At 43.8% G+C, this 19,111-nt stretch overlaps 2 protein-coding genes across 2 annotated transcripts in view; both read left to right on the top strand.

Annotated features, from left to right (window-relative positions):
- Positions 1-445: 445 nt before the first annotated feature.
- Positions 446-1,526, top strand: LOC308081812 (gap junction Cx32.2 protein-like; the record flags this gene model as incomplete). The annotated part of the gene is made up of 1 exon (XM_080423436.1): positions 446-1,526. Exon 1 carries the CDS (start codon positions 486-488, stop codon positions 1,524-1,526), a length of 1,041 nt encoding a protein of 346 aa, XP_080279562.1. The 5' UTR covers positions 446-485.
- Positions 1,527-7,983: 6,457 nt separating this feature from the next.
- ppfia4 (PTPRF interacting protein alpha 4) overlaps positions 7,984-19,111 on the top strand; it is a gene marked incomplete at its 3' end in the record, with an annotated part of 44,109 nt that continues 32,981 nt past the window's right edge. Inside the window, 8 exon segments of the mRNA XM_080423698.1 lie at positions 7,984-8,109; positions 9,702-9,776; positions 11,762-11,827; positions 16,192-16,245; positions 16,247-16,360; positions 16,362-16,415; positions 18,878-18,949; positions 18,952-19,026. Of these exon segments, the coding sequence (XP_080279824.1) occupies positions 7,999-8,109; positions 9,702-9,776; positions 11,762-11,827; positions 16,192-16,245; positions 16,247-16,360; positions 16,362-16,415; positions 18,878-18,949; positions 18,952-19,026 (621 nt within the window). The 5' untranslated portion in view covers positions 7,984-7,998.

The raw sequence follows: 19,111 nt of genomic DNA, 5'->3' as shown, positions 1-19,111 counted from the left end.
CTAAATGTATTTTTGGTGGGCCGTGATGGCATTGAAATGGCAAATTTTCACTTAGCTGCATGCCTAAAATAGCTGATCTACAAGCTCACAACGCGTCGCGTTGCGACACGTTGTGAGCTTGTAGATCAGCTTTTTTCGGTCTGTGACACCCGTGCACACCCATGATGACTTGTCTTAGTTCTACTGGATCTCTTCTCCACTAGTCCCTCCCAAACATTTTAGTCTAGGTTTTACTTGTTGACGAAATTGTCAATATATTTAGTCTCAGTTTCAGTCACCAAAGCTTAGTTTTTATTTCGTTTTTATTCAGTTTTCGAAAAAGTGAAAAAAGGTAGTCGACAGATATTTTTCCTCATAGTTTTAGTTGACGAAATCAACCCTGCAGACAGCAACGATATCCAGAAGCAACACTAAAGCCTCTTATTTCCCAACAGACAGACAGACAGACAGACAGACAGACAGACAGACAGACAACAACAGCCATCATGGGGGACTGGTCGTATCTCTCCATGCTACTGGACAAGGTCCAGTCCCACAGCACCGTGGTGGGCAAGGTGTGGATGAGCGTCCTCTTCCTCTTCCGCATCATGGTCCTGGGCGCGGCGGCCGAGAACGTCTGGGGCGACGAGCACTCCGAGTTCAAGTGCAACACCCTGGAGCCCGGCTGCACGCTGGCCTGCTACGACTGGATGTTCCCCGTGTCCTACGTGCGCTACTGGGTCCTGCAGATCGTCTTCGTGTCCACGCCCACCCTGGTCTACCTGGCCCACGCCGTCCACGTGGTCCACAAGGAGAGGAGGCTGAGGGAGCGGCTGCAAAGCAAGAGCCAGACGGACGGAGGAGGAGGAGCCGCCGCCGCGTCGGCGCCGTTCCTGAAGCGGCCCAGGTACACGGACGACCGGGAGAAGGTGACCATCAAGGGCGTCCTCCTGCGCAGCTACCTGGTCCAGCTGGTCTTCAAGATCCTGCTGGAGGTCGGGTTCGCCGTGGGTCAGATCTACCTCTTCGGCGGCTCGGCGAAGTTCGTCGACGCGTCGAAGATGGTCGCGACCGATCGTTCGTTCGGCGGCATCTTCACCTCCATCTTCGTGGTCAGCCACTTCCACTGCCAGCGAGACCCCTGCCCCGTGCTGGGCGGCACCGAGTGCTACGTGTCGCGTCCCACGGAGAAGAGCATCTTCATCGTCTTCATGCTGGTCGTGGCCGGCGTCTCGGTGCTCCTCAACGTGCTGGAGATCGTCTACCTGCTGTTCGCCCGGAAGAGAGCGGCCGAGAAGAAGGTCCGAGTTCAGCGACACCTCTTGGTCACCCCGCAGCAGCTGTCGTCCAGTCCCGTGAGGTCGGCCAGCGCGGTCAACCGGCATGGAGGGTCGGGGGGAGGAGGGGGAGGAGGGGGAGGAGGGGGAGATGGCTGGGGAGGCGGAGGGGGTGGAGCGCCGTCCCAGCCGTCGCTGCCTCAAGATCTAGTAGACATCTGCAACGACAACACCTGCATCGACTTGGTCAATAAAGAGAAACGTACGTGAGGGACTTCATGATGAGAGATGATGAGTGTCGTCTCAATTGTTCTGGACGTTAATGCTTTACAGCTCTGTCTCCCAAACAATGGGTCTGGACCCGTTTGTGGGTCACGGAACCATTTTTTATGGGTCACGAGTAAAGGCCTTTGCAGACAGGGTGCGATTAGTCAATACGTTTTTACCGCATGCGAAAAGACGCACGAATCGAACTGGGTTCGATTGGGAAAAAAAACGCATCATGCACACACGCATGAAAAAAACGCATCATGCACACACGGAGCCGGTGTGCATGACGTCATTGAGTTTGTGTCGTCATTGTGTTCATTTAAAAAATGATATTGTCCGTTTTTTCCGTGCGAAAAATCGCACCCTGTCTGCAAAGGCCTTAAATGTCATTTTTTTCCCCGTTTCCTACAATTTTCTAATTATTTCAAAAGATATTCAAAAAGCAAATATGTTCAGAAATAAATAATAAAAAGTCAAAAATGGAAAGGAAATTCATAAAATCTAAGAAATTGCATATATTGTTTTTTAAGTAGTGAAAATAGCAGATCGGCTATCTTCACTAGTTTGGGTCCCAAGAAGAAATCAAATTTCTCTTTTGAGTCTAAAAAAGCTTGAAACACTGCTTTACTACTTTACAGTAATTTAGCCGATCTACAAGCTTACAGTAAAATATCCAATCTACAAGCTCACAATGCGTTGCACTGTGACACTTTGTGAGCTTGTGGATCCGTTTCTTTTTTTCAGTGCAAAACACTGGCGTGGAACAAAGAATAACTCAGCTTTAGTGTCATGCTGAAAGATGAGGGTTTGCTCTCTGTGTCTGCTTTCAAATGGGATCCTGTGTTGTTGTTTTTTGTGGTAATCTTGTATTGTATTGTGTCATAATGAAGTTATATTGCATTGGATATTATGCTGTAAACTGTATTTCCTTTGTGGCCAATTATTGTCTGGGTGTTTAAAATGCTATGGAGGGCCACATGGCTGAAGTTGAAGTTTATACTTTTTTGATAAAATACATGTTGTGGAAATCACTGCATAATAACTCACTGAAACTCAGCTTAAAAGGATACTGCCTGTGTCTACTACAGTCAGGTTGTTTTTTTGCACTTTTATTGACTTCCTCAAGTTCATAAACACTAAAATATTAAACATTATATTACATTTTAAAACGACATTTGGTAACATCCCACGGATATTAAAACATATGCCCTTTGGAATTAATAATGGATACTATCATAAGTGTATTGTATAGCATAATCCAGAAATGATTAATCAACTTAAACGGATAGTTCACCCCCAAAATTTCATTTTTTCCTATTGATTAGTCACCCCATGGACTTGAATTCATGGATATTTTATTGTTTTTGTCGCATTCCTAAGCCAATAATTTGATGACCAGCAGCGAATCCGGTCTCCTTTGTGCCTCCTACCGGAACCGCTGCCTATACCAGTCCGCTGGCCTTCAAGGCCATCGGCTTAGGCAAAAACAAAAAGATATCCATGAATTCAAGTCTCCATGGGGCAGAGATGTCCACGAGTCTCTGAGCTCGAGTCCGAGTCAAGTCTCAAGTCTTTGAGGCTCGAGTCGAGTCAAGTCTCAAGTCTTTGAGGGTTGAGTCGAGTCGAGTCCGAGTCAAGTCTCGGGTCTTTGAGGCTCGAGTCGAGTCGAGTCTCAAGTCTTTGAGGCTCGAGTCGAGTCGAGTCTCAAGTCTTTGAGGGTTGAGTCGAGTCGAGTCCGAGTCAAGTCTTTGAGGGTCGAGTCCGAGTCAAGTCTCGAGTCTTTTTAAAGTCTTTTAAAAAAAAAAAAAAATGGGGGGGGCGGGGGCATAGATGTAAAAGTATAGACAGGTCATAATAAATCACATTAGATTCACAGATTAGAGATTTTATGTATTTTCCCCACAATTTATTTTCATTCAAATGAAATGTGATTGAACTTGCACTAATAATGACTTAAGTTGATTTTTCACTCTTTAAAATATAGTATTTCTTAATTATTAATAATTACAGCTTGTAGATTGGCTATTTTCATGATTTTTAATTGTTTTAAAATAATAATAAAAAAGGAACATACAAGATTTCCACCCGACAGTGATAATATATAGCCAATATGGTTCTGTATCAGTATATGAGTCAGTTTTTGCAGATTTCATTCTAATTGGCTACTATGACTGCATATGAATTTCATGGGCCTGGGTAGGTCACCCTGGCTTGGCGGAGATATGCCCTGTTGCGCACACTCGACTCCGCAGCAGTCCAACAGCAGAGCAGGTGAAAGCAATTCACTTAAACGAGGGCTGTGTTGCGCACCAAAAAACTGTCTAAATGTGGATCCCCAGTTCAAATATGATTCTTTTGGGGGGTCACGGCCTGAAAAGGTTTGAGAACCACAGCTTTTATGCAGTGAACATTACATGAGCGTAGCGTTTACCGTGGTGAAGTGTTGAATATTCACCCAGCTGGGTTTAACGAAATGAAGATCCGATGTTTCCTAAACGTGCTGTCACAGATGATCCGACCATCTTATAAAAAATGTAAGCATATGCCAAGATAACTGAGGTTATATAGCTGATTCTGAGCTAAACATATTTGTTTAATTTCGAAGTTTTTATATTTAAACTTTATGATGAAAGGCCGCGGCGGCCACACACATAGCAGCTGTTGCGCTCGCCTCTCCATGTTTACGTTAATGAGCAGCATGAAACAGCTTGACTGAAGCCGGCTCCGCGCAGCGCGCACTGGAGCGGAGGTTTCTTTGCGGGGGGGGGACAAGGGAGTGGAAGTTTTTTGGGCATTTCATTCATTTATTTGTCCAAAAAATAAACATAAAATAAAGATTGTCCACGAGTCTTTGAGGCTCGAGTCGAGTCAAGTCTCAAGTCTTTGAGGCTCGAGTCGAGTCAAGTCTCAAGTCTTTGAGGGGCGAGTCAGAGTCGAGTCGAGAGTCTCGTTTTTGGCTACTCGAGTGCGACTCGAGTCCGAGTCCCTAACTCGAGTCCCCATCTCTGCCATGGGGTTACTAATCGATATTTTTGGGTGAACTATCCCTTTAAAGTTTGTGTCTATTCACACATTGCATCCTCTGCATGTTTAGAATTATATTTGTATGATGCCCCCAGGGGGGCGCCAGAGGAAAGACCTCACAGGGACACGCATGTGTAGGCCTACACCTATAATTAGGCCTACTGTCTTTGTTTCACCCTGAAGAAGGTGTTTTTCAATGTCCGTAGTCCAAATTTAATAAAGGCCTTTTACCTAAAAAATACACCTTGAGTGCCTGGACCTGGATTTGTTATGCCTACTTGACATATTTTTCCTCTCACTTGGTCTTTTTAAAATGTATTTATTTATGCACGCCTCTAGTTGCTCTCGAGCTCCATCCATGTGACACATGTAGTAGTGTTAGTGGTTTAAAGAGACACTATTGAGATTTTCATATATATATATAAAATATATTTGTAGATTTTGTACAGTAGGCTTACCATTTTCAGCCATGACAATGAGCAGCCTTCTGTGTTTGAGAAACGCCACTGCATGCTGAAAGGTTTACTCCAATGATGTCACTGGGGTGAAACTGCAACCCTTCCTGGTTTTTAGCAGTGTGATATAACTATGAGAGTGACGGCACTAGCGTTGACTCCTATCGTACAAATGGAATGAGGAAGTTGTCTTTCTATCTCAATGAGGAAGTTCCAATGTTTGGAACAGGAGGCAACATCCCGCTTTGCGGCGAGATCAAAGTGTGACGCAACTCTCTCTTCTACACTCTGGTTTGTAGGCGGTCGTGGCATTGTGTTTACAGCAATATAATGCTATTATATGAATCAGGTTCATACTGTATATTAAGGACGACATACTGTAGTCCGTATGGGCATGTCAGGGTGCTGCTTGCCCGCGAAATGCATCATGGGCATTGTAGGAGCACGGAGAAAAAGGCTGAAACGTTTCCCCGACATTATGGATTGTATCGTACATTGTTGTCGCAATGTCATGTTATATCATAGTCACTATGACAACCATAAACAATGAACTGAACAGCATGATAGTGTCCCTGCATTCATTCCTAAAGGATGAACGTGACTCACAAATACCTGAGGCGTGGTGCTTATTGTCTCCTCACATGTCCAAAACTGTTACTTTTAAGTAGTAGATCTATAAGAGCTTGTAGATCTGCTACTTTTGATGCTTTTGTGTGACGCTGTAGTACAGTATGATCAAGTAGGGCGTTAATTTACGAAAAAAGTAAAAATATGGAGATAAGAGGTTTCTATCCGAGAGTAACATTATGGTACATATGGTTATGGAGAATAATTATTATTTAAAAAAAACAATAATAATAATCTGTCATAGGCCTCCGTTGGTCAGGGTTGACCATGGTTTGCACATCCTACGGGTTTGGTCTGGAGCGTCTGAAGAGCCCTAGGGAGTGGTAGTCTCGGTCATATAGATCACATAATGTATGTATGTGGTTGTTGGTCTGTCTGCGCTGTTTTCCTCTTTTCTGCAGGGCGGCCGGGGCCTCTTGTTTGCCGCTGCGTCTGACAGTTTTTTCCCCTGTCATGAGGTGTTGGTGTATGGATGGTGCTTCTCCACCTTGTGCGGTCAGATGCAAGAACTTCCCAGGATTTAATGTCGATGTCAAGGGCCTTCGTGTCTCTCTTATGCAGACATCTCTGTAGCACATGTGGGGACGACCTGTTGTTCTCCTCACACGTGTCACCCATAGAGGAGGTCTTTGGGAATGCGACCGTCCTCCATACGATGCACATGGCCCAGCCAGCGCAATACTACTAATAATGATAATAATAATAATAATAATAATGTATTGTGTATATGTGTTTGTGTGCTGCAGGAGTTCGCCACACTGACCAAGGAGCTGAATGTGTGTCGGGAGCAGCTTCTGGAGAAGGAAGAGGAGATCTCTGAGCTGAAGGCAGAGAGGAACAACACCAGGGTATGAGTACTGTACCACACATTAACCTTTATTAATAACAACACCATGAGTACCATACATTAACCTTTATTAATAACAACACCAGGGTATGAGTACCATACATTAACCTTTTTTAATAACAACACCAGGGTATGAGTACCATACCATACATGAACCTCGTGGCTCCAGTTCGCTTGAGACTGCGCGCCTCCGTCATGGTCCAAAACTATACTTTATACAAAACATCTCCGTCGGTAGGTCAGTATCTCTTGATTACACCCAATGAATGGTCTGATTCAACGTGATAACCTCCCATTCAGTGCATTGACAGCATCCGAAATGGGTGGACACACCTGGCAACAGCTATTCTTCCTGGGGTCCACACAGAATAATATACAAACATACACATTTTTATTGCATTATTTAGTGCACGGTTAGAACAAACTACTAAAACACGGTTAATGCATTCACCCAGGGGCGTCAATTGGCAGGTGCCATACCTTGGCTCCAGAAAAAATACATTAAAGAATATATATATGTTACAGGGAAATTGGCATTCCAGGGAAATTGAAAAAGGAGCGCTTGTTTTTACCACCCACCCAGGCAATTCTGTATAACCAACACTAGAGGGCAATGAATGCACACTGAATCCACACTGAATCCACACGCATACACACGCACACATGTGTGTCGTCGTGGGCACTGGATAGTAACCATAGACTGTAACCCATGAAAATATCTATTCTCCCCCTATCGGTTCACAACTCGGACGGCGCTGATTGGACTAGCAGACCTTCGGCCGGTCCGCGCGGGCACTCGCGCCTGGAGGCGCGAGGGCGCGCCTCCTCGGCCTCAAGCTCTGCTGAGTCGGCGCGCCTCCGACAATAACTATTATCACGTGTGCGTGTGAACCTGGTGTGATCGCGCCGTCTCGTATCAAAGCCCCGCTTCGCGCCTCCTCCTCCTCCTCGCGCCGCCTCGTATCAAAGCCCCGCCTCGCGCCTCCTCCTCCTCGCGAGCCTCGCGTAAAAAACCCTGTCTCTCTCGAAAAGCGCCTAAAAGCGAGCGCTCCTCTTTCAATTTCCCTGGAATGCCAATTTCCCTGTGACATATATATTATAAAAAAGCCTAATGCAGGTGTAAGACCATTGTGTTTGTATTGTGTTATAGGTATAATGCATAGTTTTTTATGCATTTTGGGGGTTTTGACCCCCCAAAAATGTTTCGGCCGCGCTTTGCCGCGTGCCCAGGATAGGTGTCCCTTATTTTAATCTCTGGAAGTTGGCAACCCTAACCTTGCCATACCTTAGCTTTTGCTGAACTGACGCCACTGCATTCACCTAAGTAATATTACATGGTATAATGAAATAAATAAAATTATTCCTCCACTACTGTGTGTCTGTGTGTGTGTGTGTGCGTGCATGCGTGCGTGCGTGCGTGCGTGCGTGCGTGTGTGTGCGTGCGTGTGTGTGTGTCACACTGCAGCTACTGCTGGAACATCTGGAGTGTCTGGTGTCTCGCCACGAGCGCAGTCTGAGGATGACGGTGGTGAAGAGGCAGGCCCCGCCCCCGTCGGGGGTCTCCAGCGAGGTGGAGGTCCTCAAAGCCCTCAAGTCCCTGTTTGAGCACCACAAGGCCCTGGACGAGAAGGTACCGCAACCACACACACACACACACACACACACACACACACACACACACACACACACACACACACACACACACACACACACACACACACACACACACACACACACACACACACACACACAAAGGGAAATTCAGGTATCTCATAGCTCATACAGGCACAAGGTTAGTTAAAAACACAGCACAAAAAGAGGGGGCACAGGTTAAAACCAGTGTTGATTTTGACAGCAAACTTTGATGTAGTTTTAGTCATAGTCTTTTGTTTTCGTCGAATAAATATCATAAGATTATAGTCAAGTAAATCTATAGTTGATTTAGTCGACAAATAATTATTTTGGCGGTGCCTTGATGGCATTGTAATGGCTGATTTTACACTTGATTGCATGCTGAAAATAGCCGATCTTCAAGCTCACTAACGCGTCGCAGCGCGACGCGTTAGTGAGCTTGTAGATCTGCTACTAGATCTGCTACTTGTCTTATAGTTCTACTGGATCTCTTCTACACTAGTCCCTCACTAACATTTTATTCTAGTTTTTATTTGTTGACGAAATGTTTTATTTAGTTTTCGTCAGTGAAAAAAGGTAGTCGACGAAAATTTTTCGTCATAGTTTTAGTCGACGAAATCAACACTGCTTAAAACCGAGAGGGTGAGATCAAAAATATATATGAATAAGCATAAAAAGCATTAAAAGGGTGTCACTGGAAATAATAATCCTTTGTTATTGCATGTAGCCCATACGTAACTAAAGCTAGTCCAGTTCATAAGCCTATAGCTGCACAAGCTGGTGCACATAGACCCATAAATAACTAAAAGCTAGTAGTCCAGTTCATGAGCCTAGCGGCTGGTCATGGAGTTAAATAGTCTGTATGTATCATGTATGTGTCAGGCTGTCCTCAGGTGTGCATGTATAGTTGCTTCTGAACAGTGTATGTATGAACGTGTCAGGGTGTGAAACAGGATTGTTGGACCCAAGCGCAGAAACGACGAGACGTTGGCAGAGCAGTCTAAATTCAAGGATATTTAATAAGAAAATAAACAGGAAACAAAAGGAAGTAAACTGGGAAACTAAACTATAGCCTACTGGGAAACACTAAAGGGGGGCGCATGCTACCATTTTTGGTGGTCACCCTCTCACCGCGGTGGTTTTAAAACTACAACATGACGTCACTGAGCCGCGTGATAAGCAACTCACCGCTCACCTCAACACATCTCTCTGTTTTTACTCACCGAAATCACCGGACTATGAGCGCCTAGTATCCAAACCACCGTTTTGGTCGTCACGAACGGTGATAGGGTGACCGCCTCATTTGGTAGCATGCAGCGGCCTTTCACTAATGACATTTAGATACAGATCTGGAACAAACAAACTCAGAGACTAACTAGACACAGGTGAACTCAAAGACAAATCAACACAGGGATTGGCCGGGGCACAACAGGACACAGGTGGAGAACATGACTAATCCAAGGGTAGGTGAGATGAGACAGGAAGCGGCAACAAGGCAAAACAGGAAACACTAGGACATCGCTAAATAATAAAGGTACACAAACAGACAGTTCATGACAGAAAGTGTGTGTGTGTTCTTCTTCATGTCAGGTGCGGGAGAGACTTCGGGTGGCTCTGGAGAGAGTGGCCACCTTGGAGGGACAGCTAGCGGCCACCACACAAGAGGTGAGATGCGTAAAATGTGTGTGTGTGTGTGTGTGTGTGTGTGCGCGTGTGCGTGTGCGTGTGCGCGCGCGTGGGTGGGTGGGTGGGTGGGTGTGCGTGCGTGCGAGCGTGTGCGTCTGTGTATATGCGTGTCTAACAGTCTTTCAAGGCTGTATCATCGATCTGCTGAACAATTCGGATATGTGTGCCCGAAATGTCACACATGTGTTGAGCACACACACATACATACACACACACACACACACACACACACACACACACACACACACACACACACACACACACACACACACACACACACACACCTTCTTCCTCCTCTGTATATTTTTCTACTTAACAAGGAGCCAATAATAATGATACCCTTATGAAGACAAAAATCACGTTGAATATTTCATGCTAGGCTCTGAGAGAGAAGCCGCTGGGTGTATTTTTATTCAAAGCCGTCAGAATGCTGATGTTACTGTATGTTACTGTAAAGAGCCCAGAGTCAACGCTGGCACTGATCATTAGGGGACGACACCTACTGTACTGTACTGTACTGTACTGTACTGTACTGTACTGTACTGTACTGTACTGTACTGTACTGTACCGTACTCCTCATTAATAATCACATCCTGGCTGTCGGGCAGAAACCTTGTATGTCCATATTTCAACTTGTTTTTTTTTTCTTCCCATAAACGAATGCCCTACTTCTTGTGTCATTCAAAAAGTAGTGAAAATTGCCGATCTACAAGCTCGTAAGTACAACGTTGTTGTCGGGCAGGAACCTCTTATCTCCATATCCGAACTTTTTGTGTTTTTTTGTAACTTAACGCCCTACTAAAAAAGTAGCAGATGTACAAGATTATTTTATCCCACGATTTTTGTAACCCATTTTTTCACCCAGTGCCAATTGCTTAAGCTGTAATTCTGGGTGCTACTCTCCCTCTGCCAGCCTGGGGAGAGCTCCGAACTGAGCTCATGCTTCCTTCAATGCATGAGGAGCTAGCAAGCCGCTTCTTATCACCTGACAGGGAGGAGTTTCCCCGTTAGGACGTAGCGCGTGGAAGGAACACGATATTCCAACCAGTTCCTCTCCTCTCCATCAGGCGCCCCTGGTAGAGTATAGAGCCCAGGATTACTGCATGTTGTTCGTGAGGGTACCTACCCTAGGAGACACGGTGAGAACATGCAAACTCCACACAGAAAGGCCCTTTCGCCAACCCCACCTAGGGTATGGGCACTCCCCCAGCGTCCCCAGCGGGAATAGAACCCAGGAGCTTCTAGCTGTGAGGCCACAGCGTTACCGACTGCGCCACCGTGCTCCCTTTCAGATCAAGATCAAAACTTTTGAGCTTGTCGATCTGCTACTTTTGCTGTTTTTTTTTTATTTGAATCCTGAAAGGTGACTGTTTTTGGTTGGCTATTTTTTGGGAAACATTTTTAAAAGTGGTTAAAGCTGTCTGTCAAGTTCTTTTTTATAGATGTTTGAACCAATGAACAAGAACCTTGTTGTGACTAAAATCATAACTACATTGGATCCATTTGGAAACACAAAGTAAAACAAAATTCCACATCATTTTCCTGAAGATGAACCGTTTTGGACGTTACAAGGTTTCCCCCCCGAAAGCGACGATATTATTATATTATCACCGCTTGTGGCTGATGATGTCCATGGCTTCTCATATCACACACAGACATGGCAACCTGTGAGAGGTGACGAGTGTGTGTGTGTGTGTGTGTGTGTGTGTGTGTGTGTGTGTGTGTGTGTGTGTGTGTGAGAGAGAAAGAGAGAGAGAGAGAGAGAGAGAGAGAGAGAGAGAGAGAGAGAGAGAGAGAGAGAGAGAGAGAGAGAGAGAGAGAGAGAGAGAGAGAGAGAGAGAGAGAGAGAGAGAGAGAGAGAGAGAGAGGGTGATTTCCTCTAATGGACCCGAGGGAGAGAGAGAGAGAGCATGATGCGTGTGCATTGCTGGTGTTTAACATCTTAATCTTAATCTACACTGCAGTTGAACATGGCCAGACAGAGGAAAGAAGGTGAAGAACGAGCAGACGGATCCAAACCCAACTGGAAGGTCTGCCTGTCTGTCTGTCTGTCTGTCTGTCTGTCTGTCTGTCTGTCTGTCTGTCTGTCTGTCTGTCTGTCTGTCTGTCTGTCTGTCTGTCTGTCTGGCTCGTCTAGCCGTCTCGGTCCTGACTGGTCTAAAAGCCTGATTAATATACTGGTGCACCATGGTGTCACTTGTCGATCATAGCCGATTTACAAGCTCATGACGCATTGTGTACCCCGCAGCGTTGTGAACTTGTAGATCAGTTATTTTCGCTGTGCGACACCTAAGTGTGAATCAGTCACAACGAGAGTGCAACAAATGTAACCGAATATTCGTTTACATTTGTTACACTCTCAGAGTTAAACAAATAGATAAAACATGCACGCACACGCGCACACACACACGCACACACGCACACGCGCACACACACACACACACACACACACACACACACACACACACACACACACACACACACACACACACACACACACACACGCACACACGCACGCAGCAGGTGAACCGGAGCTAAAAGGCAGGATTTTAAATCTCTCTTACCTCTACTGATAATGATAATGCATTCCATTCATGCTGTTATTGTCTGCCTGGGGGGAAAAAACTCGTCCTCTTCCCTCCCAGCCTGCCTGCCTAGGAATCCAACCTTGAAAGGAGTTATGTAAGCCTGTGGTGGATGTGGACCCCTGGTAAACCCACGGGGAATAATAACTAACATGATTAAACAGCAGTCCCCCCGTGAATGGGGAAACGTCAGCAGAAACAGTCCAGCTCCGGTATCTCTGTCGGGGAAAAGAAATTAATAAAATGTAAATTATACACAGCTATATAGATAAATCAATAGATTACTGATACACCTAGCCTGTAGTGTATCATTATAATCTAAACCCACCTATAGCAAGGCAAGGCAAGGTACGTTTATTTGTAAGGCACATTTCAACAACAACAACAAGGCAATTCAATGTGCTTTACATAAAACATGAAGCAAAAAGAAAGACGTTTGCATTGAATAAAACGGAAGGAAAGAAGTTCAAATAAAACTGAAAAAATAAGAGAATACAATTACAGTGAAGAAGGAGGATACAGGGCAGCGGTGGTTTAATGCAATATGTAGTTGGGGTCCCTGGTGGTTAGAGACCCCGCCTGGTGAGCCAGAGGCCCTGGTTGTCCCAGGTACGATTCCAGGCCATGCAGGACAGCAATGTGTCATAGTGTCCTTGACATAGGCGGCGGGTGAGCCTGACAATTGGGCCAGGATGAAATTTGAAGCGACTGATCGTGAAATATTAACTAATAATAAGTATGCAATAGTATCAGAAAGGATAGATAATAACAACACAACAAGGTTTCTGTTTCAAAAACAAAAGGGAGGACATTTATTAAGACCATGTTACTACTGGATAATGAAATATGAATTATCTGTGCAATTTGCAAATCAGTAGTTGCGGCCGCGGGCGGCGCGTAGGAATATATATTTCAAGATCTCTTGCTCTTGAAATAGGCTCTATAATCCTTGGTTTCTGTTGTGTAAACAATAATAGCAATTCAAAGCAGTTGTCCTCCAAACCACACCTCTAGTGGCTGTCATAAGAACAGAGGGAGGGCTCTATGATCACGGCACAGAGCCTGCTCTTGCTGGCGCAGCTGCAGCCCATCAAGCCTAATTTATGCTCTGTCCCGCGAAGGTGAGAGAACGCGCAGAGAACGGCTGAGAATAGCAGACCTCCAAGCTCACAAACGTCACATCTGCGACGCGGTGTGAGCTTGTATGTCAGCTATTCTCGGCGCGCACCTCACTAGCCAACACACGAGAGGTTGAATGAACTGAAACCAGCGCTCCCCAACAGGTTTGGGGATCTGTTGGGAATTGATTACATGAAACAGTCACCTACTGTGTGTCCAGTCTCAATGTTTGTAAACAAATACATGGTCTATATAATGCTGCACACATATTATATATAATTTGCACAATCCGCAGCATAACATTTGGGAAGGTTTAGCCTACCCTAGCCTTCATTACCCGCCGCCTATATGGTCCTTGAGCAAGGCACTGAACCCCTCACTGCTCCTCCTCTCTCTGTGGGGCAGCCATCAACTGGGTGAAGCTGAAAACTGAATTTCCCCCTGCGGGAGCAAGTAGGTCTAATTATTATAAGAAAGACAACCTCTTTAAAAGGTAGCGGCCTGATAGTAGGTAACTAAAGTATATCGTCGCTGGCGGGGCTGAAAAGCTTGTAGATCTGCTATTTTCACTATTTTAAGTTATTTTTTTTTATCATAAAAAAGGAATGATTTTGGACATACAGTACAAGGTTTCCACCCGACAGTGACGATATTAGAAGAGGGTCAAGGAGAAAGAGGAAGGGGGGGGGGGGTGTAGAACTTTGAGCTTCAGGTAAAGAACAGTGAAGGACAGAGCGCTCTCATTCTCTTCCTCTCAGTGGAGGTTAGTTCTATGCTCCCCACAGACATTTAAACCGTTTATTGGGACAAAATGGAACGGTTATGGCTCCTCTCTTATAACCACTTAAATCCTGCTATAGGACTGTGAGAATGAGCCATTTCACGGCTGGAAGCAGTACAGAGGCGCTTCAGAGGCGCTTGTAAAGTGCAACCAAAAAGTGCTTTATTCACTGACACCAAAAAATACAAAAGACATAAAACAGGAGCTCCAAAACTGGTGACACGGTGGTGCTTTGCGCTCATCCTACCAAACCAACTAAATGTGTGTGTTGCTGCCAGCGTTTTATACTCAGCTGGAGCAATTAGTCTGGACTTTGGACTCCACCATGTCAAGGGGTAGACCAGTACCAATAAACAAATACATATAACATTAACTCTCATAAAATATATTAAAACTCCACGAACTACACCAGTAATGATTCTCCTACAACATTACACTACAACAATATCCTTAACAATTTCACAAACACATCACAACCCCCCTCTGCCATTCTGACTTGGTCCAGCCCAATTACACTGGCAAACAGAACAGCCCAGCACAGGTACATGTTAAGCTTTCAATCATCCCTTAGCATTACCCATATTGCACCTCTCATACACATTTCACTAGGTCTATATTACACATATTGCACCTGCCCAGATTATCACCAAACATTCTGTCTTCTATCACACAAAGATTTGGCGGCCCCCCCTGTAGTAACTCTAAGGACCCCCCTAGGGGTCCCGGACGCCCTGTTGAAGACCCCTGTCCTAGATACTTCATTGACCAGGGTCCCCCAGGGCTCTGTACCTGTTCTTTTGTGTGACGCTGTAGTATGATCAAGTAGGGGCGTTAATTTGCGAAAAAACACAAAAAGTTGAAATACAATAGATAAGAGGTTTCTCCCCGACATCAACGATATACTTTGTTGAACGGGGGTCCCCGTGGCTCTGTACTTGGCCGGCTCTTTTTTCACCTCTACATAAAATCTCTTCACCAAAAATAGCCCACTATGGGCTTGTAGATTGGCTATTTTGGGGCGCCCCAGAATAGGGACCCTATAGTTACAGTATGAGGATCAATGGACCACTTTGTTTTGAATTGGCTGTGATTAGGTGTGATTAGAATCAGACTTTTTTTAAAACTAAAACTAACACTAAAACTAATAAAAAACTAACTAAAACTGTTAGCATTATCAAAAATCGAAACAAATAAAAAACTAGCAAATCCGCTTTAGAAACTAATTCAAATTGACTGGATAAAAAATAAAATAAAATCTAAACTCAAATGAAAATGCAAAAACTATTATAACCTTGGTGCGTTGCGTGTGTGTGAAAATGAAAGCCAGAAAAAGTAGAGACTGCTAACTTGGATTCCAAAAGCATATTCAGCGTCTGAATATTATGCTTCCCTGAAGATTCATTTAATGAAAACACCCCAGAACTAACTCCAACATCACAAACAAACACGGAAGTCTAAACCCTCTCTATCCATTACTGTACAAACACAACACTCATCTCCACTGATATACAGTAAGTCAACAACTTACCCAGGTGTCAAACAACTGCGTTTAAGAATCACGCTGAGGAAACGTCCGTGGTGTTTGATCTGCTGCTGCTGGGGCTTTTCGATTAACTAGGCAATTTTAATATAGTATAAGAGATACTAAAATGACCAGAAAATAGCAGATTTAGAACATACACATTAACGTGAATCCAGCATGATGGTGCCGTCAAACTAGTCTATGAAGCTATCTATGAAATCTATGAAAAAGTTTGATCTGCAACACAATTTTGTACAATATGTAGTGGGGGGTCCCTGCTTCATCTCTCTCTCAGCTATGGGGGTCCTTGGCCTGAAAAAAACGTTGAAGACCCCTGGCGGTGATATTCACACAGTTCACTTGTTGCATCATATCCATCCCGTACAGAGACTGCCAAACGGCTCCATAGACGCCCACGACGACGGCGGGCGGGCGGGAGAAGCTCCAGGAGCTGCTGGACCGGACCAACCAGGAGCTGGCGCAGAGCCGCGAGCGCTCCGGCGCCATGTGCGCCCGCGTGGCCGAGCTGGAGGCGGAGCTGGCCAACACCCGGCGGGGAGCTGAGCCGCAGCGAGGAGCTGTCCATCAAGCAGCAGCGAGAGCAGAGAGAGGTGAGCGTGCGTACGCTGAGAGGGAGCGGAACGTCACCAACCTTTGCTTCTCCATATTTCAACGTTTTAATGTGTTTTTTTGTATATAGAGCAGTTGGTTGCATGCTGAAAATAGCCGATCTACAAGCTCACAACGCGTCGCGCTGCGACGCGTTGTGAGCTTGTAGATCTGCTATTTTCAGAGTGCAACACCCGAGCGCAACCGAACATAATATGACTTGTGTTTTAGTTCCACTGGATCTCTTCTCCACTAGATCCCTCACTGACATTTTTATATACATATATTTAGTCTTGGGTTTAGTCATCATAGCTTAGTTTTTGTTTCGTTTTTATTTTGTTTTCGTCAATGAAAAAAGGTACTGCAGTCGACGAACAGTTTATGACATAGTTTTAATCGACGAAATCAACACTGATTTAGAGCCAGTGGTGGAAAAAGTTCTGACATTTTTTTATTTAAGTAAAAGTATCAATACCACAATGTAGAAGTACTCTGTTACAAGTAAAGGCCTGGGTTCAAAATGTTACTTAAATGTTACAATACTGTATTGGCATCAAAATATACTTACAAGTAACAAAAGTAAAAGTGCTAAAATGTTTTGAGATCTACAAGCTCACAACGCGTCGAGCTTGTAGATCGGCTATTTTCAAATAGCCTACAGTAGGTATGAAATGGGGCTAAAGGGGTTAATGTGTGTTTTATGATATAATCATTTATATTATAACAGTTTTGGAACATAATGGTTTCCACCCAACAGAAACGATAAGTACACTGAGACAATGCTCCTCTCTCATTCTGAAGAACCCTTAATAATAATAATAGCAGACAAATATGATAAAATATGCACATACTTTTGGATCAGCTTCTGCAGTGATTGTTTTTGGGATGTAGGAGGAATTGTTTCATGGTTAACGTAAAGGATCTACACCATGAATTTTGTTTTTAAACTGTTTTTAATTTTAATTTTTATTTATTTTTGTTGGAACTGAAAAAACGGGAGGGATTGGTCAGTGGATCAGTTTGGTCTGTTTTGAGACCAATTTACAGAAAACCCCAGATATGCTGTGAAAGTCCTGAGTGTTTCAAACTGGGGTGTTTTTTGGGATAGAAGAGAGGTAGGGGAGACCAAAAACACAAAAAATAAGGAAAAGTTAAAATTCATGGTGTAGTCCCTTTAATCTAAAAACATCAAAGTACCATACCACTGTCAATACATGTCTATACTTTGCCATATGCACATAAACATAGGCAATTGTTTCTGATAATAACTTTTATTTTCTTTCTTCTATTTAGCTTGTTTACATTTTATTTAGTCATTAGTCACTTCCCTGAATAATTGAGTCAATGTTGACTAAACTTCACAGTGCAGTTAGTGTAAAGTCACGGAAGTCTGAATTCCGTTTGTAAATCAATCTTTTTCCTCCAGGGGGCTTTTTGGCCAGACTTTTCATATCGATCCAGGCCTTTAAAATGCATTAAAACGCAGTCATAACGTAACGTGATATATAGTGTGTTGGATTACCTTCTCTCAAGCAACTTTCAAGTCTCTGAAAGTTCCGTACGGAAATGAACGGAATGCAGAGGCTTCCTCCAAACATCTAAAAAAAAAAACTTTAGATGGTCGGATAGTATGTCAAGTGCATTAGTACATAAGTACAATTTACTTTACTTTAGTTTAACTGCTTTAGTACTTTAGTTTATACTTCTAGATTAGTTTTAATTAGTTTTTAGAGCGGGTTTGCTAGTTTGTATTAGTTTTTATTTGTGTGACTATACGCTTAGTTTTAGTTTAGTTTTTATTCGTTTTAGTGTTAGTTTTATTTACTTTTTTCATACTTTGGGTTATTTGTCAGGTGCAGGATTCAAAAAGGTCAGAGTAGGTATATTGTGTAACAAAAACTCAACAAAAGATACCATTTGAAATATATATATATTCAGTTAGTGTTGGACAACAACTAAAACTAAGGGCATTTTATCTATAATTTAGTTATCTTTTTTTTTACTTCAGTTAAGGGTAGGGTAAGTGATAATTTTTGGGTTTTTTTTTTTTTTTGTTAAAAAGGTTAAAGTACTATATTGTGATAGTAATCATTGCTACAGAGCGTTTGTTCTGTCACAGGGGTCTCTCCAGCTCTTTAGTAAACACAATATAGTACATTTTCAGGTAGGTGACAACATTTAAGCCAATCAGGAGAGAGAAATGCATTTTCTGTTTAATAAAGAGCTGGAGAGACATGGCAGACTCCTTTTACAGAACAAACACTCTACTGCAATGAGTTATGAGTACCATCAGAATATAGAGCTATTTAACACTTATTTTAACCAAAGTAAATCACTTACCCTACCTTTAACGCAAAGGTTTTTTTAATTTTAGTTTTAGTTATTTTGTTAGTTTTCGTTAACTATAACCTTGAACAGAACATACCCAGGTGTGTGTTGGCTCTTACTATGTGCCTGTGGTCAGGGTCTGGCACAGAGAGAGGACATGGAGGAGAGGATCACCACGCTGGAGAAGAGGTACCTGGCTGCCCAGAGGTGAGACCCACCCACATCCACGATATCAACGACAAGCTGGAGAACGAACTGGCAACCAAGGACTCCCTCCATAGACAGGTAGAACACACACACACACACACACACACACACACACACACACACACACACACACACACACACACACACACACACACACACACAA

This window comes from Gymnoscopelus braueri (genome assembly GCF_963280865.1).
Source record: "Gymnoscopelus braueri genome assembly, chromosome: 3".
Lineage (NCBI taxonomy): Eukaryota > Metazoa > Chordata > Actinopteri > Myctophiformes > Myctophidae > Gymnoscopelus > Gymnoscopelus braueri.
Note: the sequence above shows the minus strand (reverse complement) of the source record. Positions and strands in the feature narration are given on the sequence as shown.